Source organism: Danio rerio, chromosome 4, assembly GCF_049306965.1.
Source record: "Danio rerio strain Tuebingen ecotype United States chromosome 4, GRCz12tu, whole genome shotgun sequence".
In the NCBI taxonomy this organism is placed as follows: domain Eukaryota; kingdom Metazoa; phylum Chordata; class Actinopteri; order Cypriniformes; family Danionidae; genus Danio; species Danio rerio.
In genome coordinates this window covers 4065354-4086024 of record NC_133179.1, presented here as the reverse complement: position 1 = coordinate 4086024, position 20671 = coordinate 4065354, and the positions used below count along the sequence as shown (strand labels likewise).

Here is a 20671-nt window from a genome sequence, read left to right as displayed (position 1 = left end):
GGAGGGCCCGGAGGAGGAGGACGGCGACCAGAATCGAGTCCGGGGAACAGCAGGTTCCGAAAATCAGGTTAGACGAAAAACGGAATCCGAAAAATAAGGGCGAGAACGCGTTGGGATCCGAAAACGCGGTCGAAATCGAAGACGAGGGCTTTTGCTTTTTTTTTTTCTGGACGGCTTTTGCGAACCGTCGCTCGGGTTTAGGGAAGGAGGAGGAGGAGGAGGAGGAAGAGGAGGGCGGCCGAGTCGGCCGATCCCGCGGTTTTTCGCGCGAGAACGGCGCGGGCACGAACGGCGCGCGCTCCCGAGAGGCGCCCGAGACGCGAAAAAGCTCGCACAGCGGCCTCTCGCGGACCCGCGAAAAAAACCCCCGCTCCAAGACGTACCTGCCGGGACGTAAATCGCGGTCCGCAAAAACGTCCACGGGGCTACGTTTCCACAATGAGCCCGGGTTGTAAATGTTAATCCAAGAACATGTCCTACTTGGTGAAATCAGGTTAGGAATATGTAGCATTCCATATTCTGATACTTATTGTCTTAAACTTACTTAAAGTCACATTTTAGGCATGTTTAAGACATTATGACGGGACTGGACTTTTGAAGTGGTTATACAAGCTTAACACACTTTACACTTGATTTTCGTCTTTAAAATGTCATTAGTGTCAATAAATGCGACTGGATTCAAAATAAGAAGGAAAATAAATGAATGAATGGATGAACGAATGTAAAGTATGCACACATCTAATAGGGCTGAATGCAGCATACATTAACCTATTTATTATTTGGTCACAAGATGGCGCCAAACAGCCAAAAACAGTGACATATGAAACATATAAATATGTATATGAATACATTCACCAGTTAAGATGAATTGTAGTACACGGATGAGCCTGTGTTATTAGTTTGATCAGTTGTTATCTGGGAATTAAATACTTTGAAATCTTCCCTTTAAAGTGAACTTGAATTCCTCAGCCCTAATGTGGTGCGCAGTACTCACTGTTGGTCTCCATGCTCTCGCACAGCTCAGTCTTGACCTCTCCATTGGGTCGATCACTGCCCTTCTGCACCAGTTTTCCAGACATGGTGGCGGCGGTGACAATGGCCTTGAAGCTGCGCTTGCGTTTGGGAACGTTCTGCTCCGGGTGGAAGATAATGACGTAGACTTTGGGCATGTAGAGCATCCCCAGAGACACAGACGCACTCAGACTGAGGGAGATAGTGAGGGTCGTGGTCTGGATGTACATCTGAAAACAACACAGTAAGAGAGAAATGATCAGACAGAGAAGGACTAGCCCTAGGAATTATAAGCTCTCCTTTTTTTTTTTTTTCATTTTCAAATATTTCGTAAATGATGTTTAACAGATTCAGAAAATTTTCACAGTATGTCTGATAATATTTTTTTCTTCTGGAGAAAGTCTTATTTGTTAAATTTAGGCTAGAATAAAAGCAGTTTTTAATTTTTAAAACAACATTTTAAGGTCAATATTATTAGCCCCCTTAAGCAATATTTATTTTGGATTGTCTACAGAACAAACCCCTGTTATTCAGTGACTTGTCTCTTCTAATTACACTAACTTTAACCTAATTATACCGCTTCGAGTCTAAGAAAAGCACATTACAAATAAAATGTATTATTATTCTTATTTTAAAAATACTAAAGTATTTGTTTTATTATCTTTATTAAATTCCTTAAACATATATAAATATTCCACAACATATATATATACATTCATATATATATGTATACATATATATATACATTGAATATATACATTCATTCATTCATTCATTCATTCATTCATTTTCTTTTAGACCTAGTTGCTTTATTAATCTGGGGGTGCCACAGCGGAATGAACCGCCATCTTATCCAGCATATGTTTTACGCAGTGGATTCTCTTCCAACTGCAATCTATCACTAGCAAACACCCATACACACTCATTCACACATATACACTACGGACAATTTTAGCTTTCCCAATTCACCTATAGTGCATGTCTTTAGAGGAAACACACGACAACACTGGGAGAACGAGCAAACTCCACACAGAAATGCAAACTAACCCAGCCGAGGCTCGAAGCAGCGACCTTCTTGCATTGAGGTGACAGCACTACCCACTGTGCCACCCTAATATGATTTTTATTTTCATCGATGTTTTTGGTTGGTTTTTGCTTTATGGTCGAGTCCTGGTATCAGGTTCAGCACAATGCTTCAAATTCATTAATAAGCTGCAAATGTGGAGTGAGAAAAGTGTAGCTCTTGCTTAATAAGTTCTCACCAAGAATAAATAATTAAATAAAGAAACAGATAAACATGCATCAAAGAACACTCATGAGTTTGTTATTCACCAGGCATTCTGACAAGGTTTCACAGACCTACACACACACACGCACACACACACACACACACACACACACATACACACGCACATCAAGTCTTCTCAGATGCTGGAAGCATAATTAGCGTCTGATAAGGACACATGCTCACACTCAGAGACAGATTTACAACTTTCCTTAATTAGAATTTAAAAATGAAAGCTCTTACTCAATTAACAGACATGTGCGCACACACACAGACACACATGCACGCTCACACACACACACACGCACAGAATCCTCAAAGGCTAAGCACTCATGTGTATCTTTGTCTCCAGCAGGGGGTAAAAAATCACAGAGAGCTTCTGCTGGCAGATGGAGAGACACGCTACAGATAATAGCAGGAATGCTAATGCCGGAGCGTGAACATCCAGTAATGAAAAGCTCCGGTCAGAGAGTCATGATCACTGAGTTTGAGTCTGCAAAAGATCCGCTTGGGGGAAATGCTTAGTGACATTTAAAGAGCGACTGCAAACTGGTGGAAAGATCAGAAAATATGAGCTGGAGGAGGAGACATGATAACTGAAGCTGAGGCTGAAAACACAGAATAGAGTCATATACCGTATGATAATTAATAATGCTGTAGAGGATCTGAAATCGGAAAATGCTAGTGATGTTTGTACTCATGTCATGATTTTGCAGTCCTGGATTAACATCGATGTTGATCCTGGAACATCATTTTTGTATTCCCTATTTCTAAACCCAACCATAACTGTAAATGATTCCCCAAATCAGAGGGGAATAACAGTTGAATAACAATCATAGAAGTGCATGAACCTAACCGTGAGCCTGAACATAAACAGTAAACATATCTCTTAAGTCTGATTGGCTGGTTGAAATGTTGTTCCAGGGTCAACATAGATGTTCATCCAGGAACATGTCCTACAGTACTTGGTGAAATCAGGTTAGGGATGTTGCTACCTTCAACGATGATGTAGTGAAAAGAATTCTGACAGACAACAACATTGTCAAAGTGATCCCTGTTAATACATATGTTAATACAAGATAAATGAATGAATGAATGAATGAATGAATGAATGAATGAATGAATGAATGAATGAACATTCAAAGGCGAGTACAACATATCTGTTATTATTATAGGGCTGGGCGATTTGGCCTAAAATCAAAATATACATTAATTGAATATTTTAACTCGATTATGATTACTGAAGGATTATTTTGTTTGTTAATTTAATTTTTTGCCCTCATAGTTCACTGACAAGTTTTACATGCCATCTAAAGGCACCTCTTGCGCAGCTTCCAATCATCGTCAAAGTTGTGCAAAGTAAGGCTCAAAAATGAGTCTATCGTCTTACTTGACCAGAGATCAGGTGTGGCTGCAAAATAGAAATAAGAAGATTATAGGATCTGAATGTCGATTTCGATTACTTTTCGATTAATCGCCCAGCCCTATATTATTATTATTATTATTATTTTTATTATTTTTTATTAGTAGCAGTAGTAGTGATGATTGATGATAATAATAATAATAATAATAATAATAATAATAATAATAATAATAGTAGTAATAATAATAGTAATAATAATAATAATAATAATAATAATAATAATAATAATAATAATAATAATAATAATAATAATAATAATAATAATGGTGTAGAGAATATTTGCAATCAGAAAATGCTAGTTAGGGTGTGTTTATACAACAATGATGAAGTGAAAAGTATTGTGAAAGACGAAATTGTCAAATGATCCATGTTAATCTATTGAAAAAAAAAATCTAATTCAAAATAAATAAATAAATAAATAATATTTAAACACGAATGTAATACATATGTTAATAATAATAATAATAATAATAACAATGCCTTTAAATTAAATAAAAACATTGAAAATTAAATATTGTTTTAACAATCATATTTACAACATTTTTATTAATTGAGACTAAACTTTATCAGACAAATATTGATTTCATAACTTGTGTTGTCTTAAAAATGAATAAAATCATCTGAAAAACACGGCATTTTTTGGTTATTTTAGGTTAAAAAATGCTGTAAATGAATGAGATCAGTGGCTCATATAATGTAAAAAAATACTTCTGCTTTAATTGTGTTAGTTGAATCAAATGAACCCTTCTAGTCACCTCAACTTACATAAATCAAACCAAAATGTCTAAAAATAATAATAGTTCAATTTTTTATAACTTAAAAAAAAAATAAGTTAGAAACCTGATTAACATAAAAACAGTGGGTACAGGAAGTATTCAGAGCATCCCCAAATCCACATCCACATCTTTCCCCAAAAGACTTATGACTGTATTATATCAAACGGGTGCTTCTTCTATGTGCGATTGTCAAGTCATGACATACCAAATACTGTTTCTGGGTCCAAGCATTTGAAGTGAAAATATATTAGTTTATGACCAATTTTTAGTCATATCACGCATTAAAGTGCATTTTACATAAAACCACGCTGTACACATCAGTCTCTGCTGCATCACAAACACTAATAATTTAACCATTTATAAAAAATTCATCACATCCTGGCCATCGGATATTAGGCATGGATGTATATATCATGATTGTGATGTTTAAAAGTATTACATTGCTTTGTAAATGCTTATTGTTACCCATTGTTGAGAGTCCCTATACAGTTTAATATAGCGCTTGGACCCTGAAGCAGATTAAGACGTCACACTTAACAAGCGGATACAGAACAAAGGGTCTGAATACTAAGGACCATGTGATATTTCAGTTTTCATTTTGTAATAAATCTGCAAAAATGTCAACAATTCTGTGTTTTTCTGTCAATATGAGATGCTGTGTGTTTATCAAAGAGGAACAAATACACTTGAATGATTTTAGCAAATGCAGTATAACAAACAGTAACACATTTAAGGGGGTCAGAATACTTTCCATACCCACTGTGCTTGTTGTCTTGACCTTCTGTCATTATATATTACAGTTCAGAATAAAACAAAACATACCCTCATACTCAAACACAACCATAAACCACAAATGCAAAGACACAGCTGTAAATAGACTCTCATCAAAATCATTAAACAAAATTATCCCCTTAAACATCTGAATGTGAACATGATCCAGACACTACAATTTCAGTCAACACACACACACACACACACACACTCCACAATATATTTCAAGCAGTGAATGTGGATATTCTACCTTTCTAAGGTGGGAAATTGCGTGTAATCACCAGAGACGAGCTCTACAGATATCGATCGGACACACATAGGAGATTTTCCACTAAAAGCTACATATAGCTGAGCGTTAATTTGTCTCTAGATCAAAGACATCACCTCAGACGAACATCCAGCCCATTAATACCCGTCAGAGGAAACACTGCTCATTAAATATAATCAGCAAACTTCTCTCCGACTCCAGCTACCAACGTCTGTTTTTCAGGAAAAGCTACAGAATATCTGCCATCGTCTCCCATCAGTGGGAATATAACATATCGATCGGAGAAATAATGCTGCATTATGAGCAGAGGCTCAGACAGACAGAGACACATCAGCCACGGCTTAAACTGTTAGAACTTCATACTGCTGTGAAGCCATCAGCGGAGACCTACACACACACACACGCACGCACGGGCACACACTGCACTGCACTGGAGGATTCACACATCTATACATACACACATCCTTACCATCCTATCATCTGTCCCCACTCATTCCTGCTTTCATTCAGCTGTCCATCTGTCTATCTGTCTATCTGTCCACCCATCTATCCATCCATCCACCAATTCACCCTTCTTTCTTTCATCCATCAATACATCCTTCCATGCATTCACCAATCCCTCCATCTTTCCTTCTTTCTTTGAACTGTCTACACATCAATATATCTATCCGTCCATCCATCCATCCTTCTTTAATACACTATTCCATCCATCCATCCATAAATCCATACCTCCAGCTGTCCATCCATCCGTTCAACCATACATCTATTCATTTTTCTTTCTTTCATTCATCTATCCATCCACCCATCCAACTATTTTTCAAACCATATGTCCATCCATCCATCTTTCCGTTTATCCATGTATGCTCTATCTATCTATCTATCTATCTATCTATCTATCTATCTATCTATCTATCTATCTATCTATCTATCTATCTATCTATCTATCTATCTATCTATCTATCTATCTATCTATCTATCTATCTATCTATCTATCCATCCATCCATCCATCCATCCATCCATCCATCCATCCATCCATCTATCTATCTATCTATCTATCTATCTATCTATCTATCTATCTATCTATCTATCTATCTATCTATCTATCTATCTATATATCTATCTATCTATCTATCATCCATCCATTCATCCATTCATCCATTTATCTGTTAGCCTTTCCATCCATCTGTCCTTCCATACATCCCTCTATACTTCTTTCATTCATTCATCTATCTATCCAAATATCCATCCTCTAATCCACCAATCACTCCATTTATCCCCCAATCCACCTATCCATCTTTCATTCATCCATCATTGTCTGTCAGTCTATCCATTTTTCTATCTTCTATCCATCCATCCATCCATCTGTCTTTCTGTCCGTCCATTTATCCATCATTCTTTCATTCAACCATCCATCTGTCTGCACACCCATCTTTCTATCTTGCATCCATCCATCTGTCCATCCATCCTTCTTTTTGTTCATCCATCTGTCCATCTGTCTGTACATCCATCTTCATATCATCCTTCAATTGCTCCTTCAATTTACATCTTTCTATCCATATGTTTGTCTTTCTGTCGATCCATTTATCCATCCATCCGTCTGCCCACTTATCTTTCTATCTTGCACTTATCTGTCCATCACCCATCCTTCTTTCACTGATCCATCTGTCTGTACATCCATCTTCATATCATCCATCCATCTCTCTTTCAAGTCATACATCTATATATCCATCCATCCGTCTGTCTTTCTGTCCATCCATTTATCCATCCTTCTTTTATTCAACCATCCGTCCGTACTGCACACACATCTTTTTATCTTGCGTCCATCTACAGTATCATCCATCCATCTCTCCTTCAATCCATCCATCTATCCATCCATTCATCATCCATCCTTCATCCATCCATCTATCCATCCATCCATCCATCCATCCATCCTTCATCCATGTATCCATCTATTCATTCCTTCATCATTCATCCATCCGTCTGAAATTATCAAGACTGAAAATAATAATAAATAAATGTTTTTGAGCAGCAAATCAATATTAAAATCATTTCTAAAAACATTTTAGTAAAATTAAATATTTTATTAATTTTCCTAAATGTTTTTATTTCATCTCATTATCTAAAATTGCATCCAAACATTTATAACAACATCACATTTTTCTCAAATCAATAAATGTCTTTAAAAAAATTTCTGAACTAAAACTTTAGTGTTTCTGACCTTTTTTGTACATTTAAGAAACTCTCCCTTGTAGGCGTTTTAAAAGTGCGAGTCAATTTCCTGCAAGTTCATTCATTTCTCCAGCTATTTTAGGCTTTTCCAGCTCTGAAAGTTCTTTAATGCATCAAACACTTTCAATCAGCGGAAATTTGATTCCTGGTGAAATGACCCCCTTAAGCTGTTTAAGTTATAATAATAATGGAAAGTCCTCAGCAAACAGAGGTCAGCTTAAACCTCAAAGGCTTTTAAAACATTTTCCCAGCAGGCTTGTAACAGAATCAGTCATACAGTTTATGAGCCAGCAGAATAATTACGAATAAAATATCAGATCAAGACATTGTGATTTCTGAAGCACTGAGGCGACATAAAGGAGCGATTACATGTGAATGTATGAATGCTGTCACACTGAGCCCTCATTCACATAACCATTACCCAAAAGCGCCTCAGGAACTCTCCAGGTCTCCTACAGCTGCTCTTATATGGTCTAAATTACACTGTTCTTTAATGGATTTTGAAGCCAGAACAAAATAATAATAATAATAAAAATGCTATGACTTTAAGGAATTCACTTACGTTTGAGGTATTCTATAATATATGCAGTTATACAAATATTATATTTATATATATATATATATATATATATATATATATATATATATATATATATATATATATATATATATATATATATATATATATTTATTTATTTATTTATTGTAAGTATCCATAATCTAGTCAATCTATCTATATTTTATTCACAAATAAAATATATACCATTTATGCATAAAAACATATTTTGTGTATACATTAAATAAATATATAATAAATAAATAAATATTAAAATACATTTTTAAGGTCATATTTGACCTAATATTTGTCGAATATATCAAATATTTTCCAAATTTGGAGTGAAACTGCTTGGCTACATTTCTGAGAGCATTGTGTGTGTGTGTGTGTGTGTGTGTGTGTGTGTGTGTGTGTGTGTGTGTGTGTGTGTGTGTGTGTGTGTGTGTGTGTGTGTGTGTGTGTGTGTGTGTGCACTTTTATTGAATATCACAATGACAAACCTGATGCTTTTTCTCATGTGGTTTACATTTAAATGAGTTCAGCTCTGAAAACACGCCAGGGAAAGCAGAACTGTGATATCAGATCATAAGTCTTGAGTTTTCTTTAAAAGGCTGTATATGTGCGTGTGTTTTGGATCAGAGCTCTTGTGTTATTGCTGAGGAGGTGCTGTTGCTTTATTGCTCATCTGTTTCATCTCCACCCACCAAAACACAACCAGAGATTGCAATCAAATCTGAATTACTGTAGCTGCGTGATCCAAGAGTGGATCTCACGAGTACACGCGCACACACACACACACACACACACACACACACACACACACACACACACACACACGACTGCACATACAGCTATCGTTATAGGGACCTCCCATATCTGATGTTTCTACTGTACAGACAGATATAATCAATTGTAATCAAATGTCCATTTACACAGATAAGGTATTATATGATGATTTTAGTATAGTCACCAGTAAACATTGTTTACCTTAATGCAGGCAAGTCCAAACTCGGTCCTGGAGGGCCGGTGTCCTGCAAAGTTTAGTTCCATCCCCAATTAGACACACCTGGGCTAGCTAATCAAGCTCTTACTAGGCTTTCTAAAAAACATCCTTGCAGGTGTGTTGAGGCAAGTTGGAGCTAAAATCCGCAGGACACCGACCCTCCAGAACCGAGTTTGGGCCATACGTGCCAACACTCCCATTTTTCCCTGAAAGTCTCCCGTATTTCAGACCCATCTCCTGGCCATCTCCCATATTGCTCTGTCTCCCGGAAAACTCCCCAAATTCCACCCCAACGTCCGTCCCCACCCTCCTCAGCTTTTTAGCACAGTCCCCACGCACACCGAAACCAACGCGCAACCATCTTCATTCCCACTCTTCAGTTAGCGCGCAGCCCCCCCCCCCCCCCCCATCTATCCTAACCCCCAACCCCCCCGCTCTTCACTTCACGTTTACTGTTATATGGAAATAACACCAATAACAGAAAGAAAGTAGTGATTTCCAAATTGACTTTGACTTGTATTTCACACTCCAAAACAGTTAAGACAGAAGCAGTTTAGGGCTAGTAATCAGGTAAATTGGTTAAATAATTATGTGATTTAAAACAGGTGATGTCAACAGGTGATTGTAATCATGATTTTGTACAAAAGTTTAGTCCTTTAGGAGCAAAGATGGGCTGATGATTTCCAGTTTGCCAACAAATACATGAGAAAATTATTGAAATGTTTAAAAACAAAGTTCCTCAAAGAAACATTTGGATATTTCACCTTCAACAGTGCAAACAAAATAAAAAAAAAATTCAGTGTGTAAAGGAAAAAAGCTAAAGCCTACGCTGAACTACTGTGATCCCTAATCCCTCAGGTGGCCCTGCATTAAGAATCCTCATTCATCGAAAAGCTCCACAAGAGCTCAGGACTACTGAAAGCAAACCTTTGTCAAGTACAACAATATGTATTTACATCCACAAATGCCAGTTCAAAATTATACTGTGCCAAAAGGAAGCCCTATGTTAACAGTGTCCAGAAGCGCCGTCGACTTCTCTGGGCTCAGAGGCATCTGGAACGGACCATCACACTGTCAAAACATGTACTGTGGTCAGATGAATCAGTCTCCCCCGTGTGAGGCATGCTCAAAAGTGCATAATATTTACTGGTATTGCTATACTTGTAGGGACATTTGGTACAACACAATATGCACACACACAGAGAGAAATGCCCTGTGCATGTCAGTCATTCCTCTATCTACTGATTCGCTGTTGTTTCATGAAGCTCCTCGATGCCCTCATGTCGTAATTAGTTTTGAAGAATCCCGCGTGAGCCTGGACTTCAAATAGTTCTCACTTTCTAAAGCCCGCGGCTCACAGAACTCATTGAACAGCTTTGTAAAGGCTATTTCTCAGGTGAAGGCACATGTCATTTTCTGGGTCGGTGAGCGCTGCCCCGTGTGAACAGTACAGGCCGCAGGGCTGTGTTTAGGACAGTAAATGTAGAATTCATTACAAAACTGGAGTATTAGTCACTTTCTTACTTTCACTTAATGGATAATGTGCGGTAAACGTCACATGAAACAGACCAGAACGTATTGTGGGTTAAGATAGGGGTTAGTCCCTTTATTTATCAGAGGTCGGCACAGTGGAATGAACTTACCCAGCATGTGTTTAATACAGCGGATGCCCTTCCAGCTGCAACCCCGCACTGAAAAACACCCGTACACACTCACATTCTCACACATACACTACGACCAATTTAGTCTATTTAATTCACCTATAGCACATGTGTTTGGACTGTGGGGGAACTCCAACACATAGAGAGCATGTAAACTCAACACAGAAATGCCAACTGACCCAGCCAGGACTCGATCTAGCAACCTTCTTGCTGTGAGGTGACAGTGCTAACCACTGAGCCACCGTGCCGACTTTCTACATTAATATAAATTATAATATTGGTCTGATCTGTATATATATATATAATCTAATTTAGCTAAGTCTGCATGACAGATAAACTCATGCATCTCCAAGCACCAGGACATTTCTTTTAATTGCGTGCAGAATTCAACACTTGCGCACACACACACACACACACTCACATTCACACTTTACTTTAGAAGCACAAACTGCGGGTGACAAAGTTGTCTGAAAGCAAGCAATTTCACTGTGTGCGAGTCGCTGACGGCATGCACAGGAACAAACAAGCAAACAAATATATAAATAATCTTCCTTTTTTGTTCTCATAGTCAATGTTTCCTCAGCAGCTGCAGAGGATTGATTCTTTAACACAGCGGCACCTTCTCAACATCTGGCGGACACATCAACATCTGCATCAGATTTACTCTCAATCAATTAAAACTGGAAACTGTTGAACAGAAATGGTTCAGTCACTAAAAGTCAACTCTGAAAAACAGAGCTCCATTAAAACTAAAGTGACAAAGAGAGAGAAGAAAGCCTGACGAGATTTGCATCAGACTGGAAAAACTCTTAAAGTGTTGGTGGGTCTTTGTCTGAAAGATTTAACTTCACAGTTCAACCACTTCAGACTTTTAAATCAACATCAAATTGTGTTCACGACCCATTAAACTTCTGTATCTGGTGGAACAGAATAGACTGCAAATAAAAAAAGTGAAAATATTTCTGAGAAAACGTATAGGCCTATATCAGATATCACCCTAGAGTGTAATTTCTGTGAAGTGTTTTCTGACTTGTTAACCTCCAGTGATTTAAAGTGCCTCTATTATGCTATTTTAAAGGTTTCTACTTTGGTATCAGGGGTAAACAACATGGCTAAATCCACACAAGGTCAACAACTTTTTAATATTTGTTGCTTTTTTATGACTGCAGTGTTTGGTTCAAAGATCTAGTCTCTCAAAACCCCAAATCCTGAAAATCTGCTCTGATTTGTCAGTTGGTACAGTGTGTTGTCATAGGTCAGATAGCTCTACTCTCTGCTCTGATTGGTCTACTGACCCAGTCTGTCGTGATTGGCCAGATGACCATACTCTGCTTTCAATGATCAGATAGTCAAGCTTATTATGATTGGTCGGGTTGCTCAGCTGACGAAGTCTGTTGTGATTGGTCAGAAAGCCAAGTTTGTTGTGATTGGTCAGATTGCTCTCATAGTATCTGGATGCAGCCTTGATAATTTAAGCTGAGACTGCATCTCTCAGTGATGCAATGTCAGACGCAATGCACTCAATGTAGCTGGTGACGTCACTTTGAAGTGTAGGGTAAGGAGGTCAATGAACTTAGTGTGTTGTGATAAGCCAGATGGCCCTACTCTACTTTGATTGGTCAAACAGCCAAGCTTATTGTGATTGGTCAAGTTATTTAACTGACCCAGCCTGTTGTTATTGGTCAAATGGTCCAACTCTGTTCTGATTGGTCAAATAGCCAGGTTTATTGTGATTTATCAGGTTGCTCTGCTCTGATTGGTCAACAAACTTAGTCTGTTGTGATTGGCCAGATGACCACACTCTGCTCTGATGGTCAGATAGCCTAGCTTATTGTGATTGGTCAAGTTACTCAACCGACCCAGTCTGCTGTGATTAGCCAGATAACACAACTCTGCTTTGATTGGTCAGATAGCTAAGTTTATTGTGACTGATCAGGTTGCTCTGCTCTGATTGGTCAACTGACCCAGTATGTTATGATTTACCAGATGACCCCACTCTGCTCTGATTGGTCAGATGGCTCAACTCTGCTCTAATTAGTCAACGGACTCAGTCTGCTATGATTGGCCCTACTCTGCTTTGATTGACCAGATGACCCTACTCTGCTGTGATTGGCCAGATGACCCTGCTCTGCTGTGATTGGCCAGATGACCCTGCTCTGCTGTGATTGGCCGGATGACCCTACTCTGCTGTGACTGGCCAGATTGCCCTCCTCCCCTCAGATTGAGGTATAAAACAGATGTTGCTCATGGACATTTTGCTAATTTGTACCACATCTGCAAAGGTTTACGCAGGAATTACTGACGCCTCATTTCAGGCAGCACTTACTAATTATTTGTGAAATGTACCAACAGTTCCTAACCGAAAATTGTCTCTACGCCAGATTCATTTCTCAGTGCTGCAGTGCTTAGAGGCTGATACTGTTGTTCAGGTGTGTTATCAGACTGATGGAAGTGAGCTTGACATCCATCTGTTCACCTAATCGCACTGCATGCAGTTACCTGACAATTAATCAAGCAGGATTAGCCACACATATGTCAGCGCTGGAGGATTCACTAGCTAACGCAACACATTCTACAGATGTTAAAGCTAAAACACTGATAGAAGTGCAGGTAAAGGTCAGACACTGCTGTCACTCTCAATAAATAGAGAAACTGAGGTAACACTTTATAACTACACTATGAATCATTTATCAAGTATGAGCAACTAGTTGTTCATTATTTGAAAAGCATTAACTCTACATTAATAGATGTTAGTAAACAGTTTATAAATACAGCTGCCAATGCTGTGTTCTTGATATGTATAATGTGCTTAATGATTGTTTTCATACTTTGTTAATGATTCATTTTGCATTACTAAATTAACAATTGCATTATTAACAAACTAGCTAGTTTTTTATCATTCAGAATGAGTTACTAAATAATTAATAAACTAAAAAATGAGCATTTCTATTTATTATTATTCAGGCATGTAGTAATAGTTAACTTGTATGGTAATAAAAGCTTGATTAACTCAACTTCATCTAAACTCGTGACCTATTTGTCATGATTAGCAGCAATCTAACCACCAGAGATCGCTGGTAAACATTCATTCTCACATGAACTACAAATCTGCCATGTTATGGACTACAACACCCAGTCATGATCACAGAGAAAACAAGAAACAAAGAGAAATGCTTACGTACAGACAGCAACAGCCTAACAATGCTCCACCCATGTGTGTGGAACAGAGGGGTTTAAATAGTCCAAATAATCAGTGTGTGAGCAGCTTCAGCTGTGAGTGTGTAATCAGTCTGGATCTGGAACCTGTTGTGTGTGTGTGAAATGACACGGGTGTTGTAGTCCATAACATGGCAGATTTGTAGTTCATGTGAGAATGAATGCTTACCAGTGATCTCTGGTGGTTCTCATGACACTAATTTAAAGTGAGGTCTTATACAGACTTTGGAAACAAGAGCATAATTGGGATTACTAATGTGCATCAAATCTATTAGTGTTATAAACACAGGTCACTAAAGACCAACATGCATTAATAAACCGGAGAAACATTCATGCATTTAATGGTAACAAAAGAAAAAACTCCAAATGACTCCAAATGCAAAATGTCCCTGATAGATGTAAATGATAAATTTATAATATATTATATTTAAGGTATACATTAACTTGTCTAATTGAACATGATTTTGAAAAGTTAATGTGCAATGTGTGTGTGTGTGCACTTTAGCAATGCTTTCCAACATGTCTCGGTGGCTGTTTTTTAATAAAAGCCTCTGTTATTTTCAGCTATTTTTAACAGCACCGACTTTTAACATGATTTGTTTGTGTTTTAATGAGAAAACCCTGAAAAAAAACATTCCTGCTCTTAGTGTGAAGCATTAAACATGTTTTCAAATCTAAAACAAATAAATAAATAATGTTAGTGCTTATAATCCTTCATCAAAATCTAATAATCCGCTATGCTGCTATAATGGCTTTTTACAGCCGAAGCCACCATTATTCATATTTTCAAGCCCTGCAAACACCTGGTGCCAATGGCTTTTATTCATTGTATATTCAATTTGCATTTAAATTAATCAATAGAGATTTGTTTATGGTATGCACAGAATATACAAACACAGTTTGAAATATTTTGAGCAGAAGGGTGGTATATTTATCCACTTCCCACATTAAAATCATTGCAGTTATACTAACAGCTAGTATAAGAGTTGTGCATAATGCCAATGTATTGACTGTGTTATTATACAAACACACTGCAATTATAATAGAGCTTTGTGAATTATTTACTAAAGTTATTTTGGATATTATATATTTATATTTGTTAACATTAATGCACAGATTTGATATGTATAAAAGATTAATAAATATGAAAAATGCATATAATAATAATAATAATATTAATAATAAAAATGCAAACAATTAAAAATATAATAATACATATTATTGTTATTGCAATTGTTAATAATAATAAGAATATTATTAATAATAATTATAATCACCATCATCATCATTATCATCATTTATAATAATAATAATAATAATAATAATAATAATAATAATAATAATAATAAAAATAATAATAATAATAATAATAATAATAAAAATGCAAACAATTAAAAATATAATAATACATATTATTGTTATTTCCATTATTAAGAATAATATTAATAATAATTATAATAATCATCATTATCATCATTATTAATAATAATAATAATAATAATAATAATAATAATAATAATAACAATAATAATAATAATAGTAATAAATTGGTGGAATTTTCAAGTGATATTTAACAGAGCAATAAAATGTTTACATTATTATTTACTATTATTATTGTTTTTCTTCTAGAAAAATTCTTGAATAAATAAGAAAGTAAATAATAAATAAATAAATAAATAAATAAATAAATAAATAAATAAATAAATAAATAAATAAATAAATAAATAAATAAAATGTTTAAATATCAATTGTATTATAGTTAACAAACAGGACAGAATTTCAGACCTGTAAACGGCACTATTATTCTGTAAGTATGGTAAGTAGCAGATTTCAGCACCATGGACAGTGCTAATGACAGACAGGCAATTGCTAATAAAGTTAAAAATAACTACATTACTAAAACCAAAAACTATATATAAGATAAATTTATCATTTCAAAGCATATGTGATATAAAAATGTCTTTCAACACTGTGTGATAATCAATGGGCAGTATTTAATTGATGGCGCTGTCCATGGTGCTGAAGCATGCTACTTATACAGCACAGCAATTGAGCTGTCCAGAGTTCTGAAATCACTTTCTACTGTCCCCTCTCTATTTTTCTGTACTTTCCTACAGAATTCAGCTACAACATTAATCAAATACACCTGTCTTTAATTATCAAGTGCACCTTCAGATCTTATTTAGTTGGTTTACCTGTGTTTGATCAGGGTTGGTGCTTAAAGTAGATCTCCAGGAAGAGGATTGGGCACCCCTGGTCTACTACAATAAATATGTGTTGACCATTATGCCTTAATAATGCTGTTTCAATAGTATTTCATCCTTCTTAAGGGCATGTAATTATTTTTGAACATTTGAGTGTGAGTTACACATATTTTTTGGCCAATTTATCTGTTAATGGAAACCTGCTTAAAGGAACAGGTGACCCATTGTAAAGGGAAATTCTGTCATCATTTACTCACCCTTGACTTGTTCCATACCAGTGCTTTGTTGACAATAAAAGGAAATATTTTTAAGAATGTTGGAAACTTGTGGGGCGGCATGATGGTTCAGTGGTTATTACTGTCACCTCACAGCAAGAAGACATAAGCTATAAGTGAATAGGTCTAACAAAACTGGCCATAGCGTATGAGTGTGTGTGTGAATGTGTGTGGGTGTTTCCCAGGACTGGGATGCGGCTAGAAGGGCATCCGTTGTGTAAAACATATGTCGGAATAATTGGTAATTCATTCCACTGTGGCAGCCTCGATGATCAGCGACTATGCTGAAGGAAAATGAATCAAGGAATGAAAGCACAGACAGCACTATTAGTTTGTATATAGGGTAAGTAGCAGATTTCAGCACCAAGGACAGTGCTAATGACAGACAAGCTAATGTACTAAAAAAATAAGTACATCACTAAAAGTTAAAATATACTAAAGAATAATTTATTTGAAAAAAATTGTGACTTAAAATTGTCTTTCAGCATTGTGCCATAATCAATGGGGTGTATTTAATGGTGGCGCTGTCCATGGTGCTGAAACCTGCTACTTATGCAGCAGTGCAGTGGAGCTGTCCAGAGTGCTGAAATCACTTTCTAATGTCTACTACAATAAATATGCTTTGAAACATGCTTTTTGTATGCCTTAATTATGCTGTTTCTATAGTAGTGCATCCTTCTCAGGGGCATTTAATAATTTTTTAGACTGTTGAGTGTGAGTTATATATTATATATATTTTGGCTAATTTATCTATAAAGAAAATCTGCTTAAAGGTATAGTACACCCAAAAATTACAATTTCATGCCAGCTTGATAATTTGTTGTTGTTGTTGCTGTTGTTATTACACAAAAATATGTATATTAAAGAATGTTGTAAACTTGTAACACACTGTAAATAAAGATTTGTTAGGTTTACTGAATTGAACTGTGCAAAGCCATTGCCGTAATTTCATTAGGTAATTTTAAATTAATTATCTAATGTATATAGTATTAATTTATTAGTAATATATATATATATATATATATATATATATATATATATATATATATATATATATATATATATATATATATATATAAATATATATATATATATATATATATATATATATATATATATATATATATATATATATATATATATATATATATATATATATATATATATATATATATATATATATATATTCCTTCCTTCACATTTAGACACATTCACTTAGGACATTTTAGTTTTGTTAACTTGACTTGGTCTGTAATCTTAGATAGTAGATTTTTACAATTGTTTTTTTTTTACAGAAATTGTCTCCATATTTTAATCATGTACCAAAAAAAAAAATACACAATAACAATTTTTTTATTAATTAATTTCAAAGCATGCTGGAAACTTGAAATCTGCACGGCTGGGTGAACTCATTCAGTTTAAGTTAGAACAGCCTAATACAATGCTGAGTATCACATTTAATCACATTTTGATCTAACTTGCTTTTATTAAAAACAATGAACTTCCAGTAAAAAAAATGTAGGAACTAATTTCATTTAATTAAATGCACTGCTTTATTTTACAGTGCAATTGACATCCACAGTATGTGAAAACAAATACTATTGAAGTCAATGGTTACAGGTTTACAACATTCTTCAAAATATCTTCCTTTGTGTTCAATAGAAAAATAGCTGGTTCAGAACACGTAAAAGTTAAGTAAATGATGGCAGTATTGTCCTTTTTGGGTGAACTATCCCTTTAATAATCATGCACATTTGAATATATTGCTTATTATTGATTACATGCAATACTAATAGAGGTTATTATGACTTATGTATAATGTACTTATGTATTACTTATGTATTAGTTATTGCACCCTGAAAAAATAACCACTGACAGCCCTTTTTAGGAATAAGCAGGAGAACATTTCCACTGACTTGTGTCTCGGTGTACAAAAAAAAGCAATAAAGAATGCATTGATCCAAGCAGGGCCAATGGCTTTTCAGACTAATGTGTTGTTTGTATGACTGCAGTTGACCTGATCTTCGGCTTATTGTTTGCTGTTGTGACTCTCCATTGAGTTATGCTAACTATTCCTCGTCTTCCCTCTGCCGCATTGGTTTTTAGTCACGGCGGCACAGGCCATTTTTCCAGTGCACACAGATTATCTATGATTAATAGCCCAGCGCACGGCAAAACTGAAGACCTGGGCGGACACTTTCTGGAGCAGCACGAACATCATCCTGCCGGAGAGGATGAATTATGAGCAGTTGGCTTTTGTGGCGGCTTCAGCTTTACGTATGAGGATATTAGCAGGGCCAAACGTAACTAAAGCTTATCTAATCTGAGGTAATTCGGCTCAGTGTGATTCCGCACAGCAGCAGGGAGGCCTGAATATGAACGTGTGCGTCTACAGCAGATATGATGTATTGCAAATAACAACCCGCAGCCTTAGCTAGCACATTTCTAGAGTTCACATGAGGACGGTTTTATTTATTTGTTTGTAGCGTCTTAAAAAGCTGAATAATGTTATTAAAATTAGGGCTGCATGATAGTTAGAAAAGAAAACATTTTGTTGCAATAATTATATTTCTTGAGATATAGCATGGCAATAAAAAAATATTTAATGATCCTACTAAAATAAACTGGTCCAATATAATCCCCCTCAGGCTATAAAACATATCAAGGTGCAAACATTTAGACTTTAAAATACTATAAATGAGTAAAAACCTCAGATAAATCAGCCATTTTAATTCTTAACGGCTGTCATTTTATTATTGGCATACAATATATTTAAATTATCACACATTTTCTGCGATACATTTATTGCACACACTTATTGTTACAAAAATGATAAATTTTCTATATATTGTGCATCCCTAATTAGAATAATATAATAATAATTTTTCAAAGTCTTGAAAAATTATTTAAAAGATTTATTTAAATATTGTGTAGAAAATATATATTTTGACAACACTTTAGTATATAAAAAATAACAAGAATTTAATAAAAAGTTAAGGTATTATTATTATTATTATTATTATTATTATTATTATTATTATTATTGTTATTATTGTAGTTTGATGTTGTTGTTGTATATTATTATTATTATTATTATTATTATTATTATTATTATTATTGTTATTATTGTAGTTTGATGTTGTTGTTGTATATTATTATTATTATTATTATTATTATTATTACCATTATTATTTTTATTATGATTACCATTATTTATTTTTATTATTATTATTATTTAATTATTATTATTATTATTATTATTATTATTATTATTATTATTATTATTATTATTATTATTATTATTATTGTTGTTGTTGTTGTTGTTGTCTTTTTATGATTATGATGTTTATTATTACTGTAATAGAATAGTAATTAAATAGTTAGAGTTATCAACTAAAACTATTTAATTTACAATTAATTGAAACAGATTAAAACCTAACCTATCGAGAAAAAATACTGAAAAAAATAATTCATGCTTTTATTACTTCTAGATTGGACTACTGTAATTTACTATATTTCGGGATCACTGAGACAACTCTATCTCGTTTACAGTTAGTTCAAACTGCTTCTGCAAGGCTTTAAACTGGTACCAAAAAACATGACCACATCACATCAGTCTTACGCTCTTTGCACTGGTTGCCTGTGCACTATCGAGTCACTTTTAAAATTCTTCTCTTGGTTTTTTTAATCACTAAATAGCTTGGCTCCTTCCTACCTGTCTGACCTGTTGACTGAACATCAGCCTTGGTCTGTCTCTTCAGTTATCTCCCAAAGTTGAGGCTCAAATATAGGGGTGACAGTGCTTTCGCAGTAGCTGGTCCTAGATTGTGGAATGCTATTAGATCTATATCGTCTCTGTCTGTTTTTAAATCTAGGTTGAAAACTTACCTCTTTGGTTTGGCATTTTATCAGAGAAAATTGTTTGTTTTAGCTATAATTAATATTTTTCTCTTTGTGTTTTGTATTGTGCAGCATATTAGACAACCTTTGGT

General features: G+C 35.1%; 1 protein-coding gene across 5 annotated transcripts in view; it reads right to left on the bottom strand.

Annotated features, from left to right (window-relative positions):
• grm8a (glutamate receptor, metabotropic 8a) overlaps nucleotides 1-20671 on the bottom strand; it is a 264734-nt gene that overhangs the window by 5964 nt on the left and 238099 nt on the right. For all 5 annotated transcript variants that reach the window (XM_073946698.1, XM_068219740.2, XM_009300054.5 and 2 more), the window contains 1 exon segment: nucleotides 995-1241. In XM_073946698.1, the coding sequence (XP_073802799.1) occupies nucleotides 995-1241 (247 nt within the window).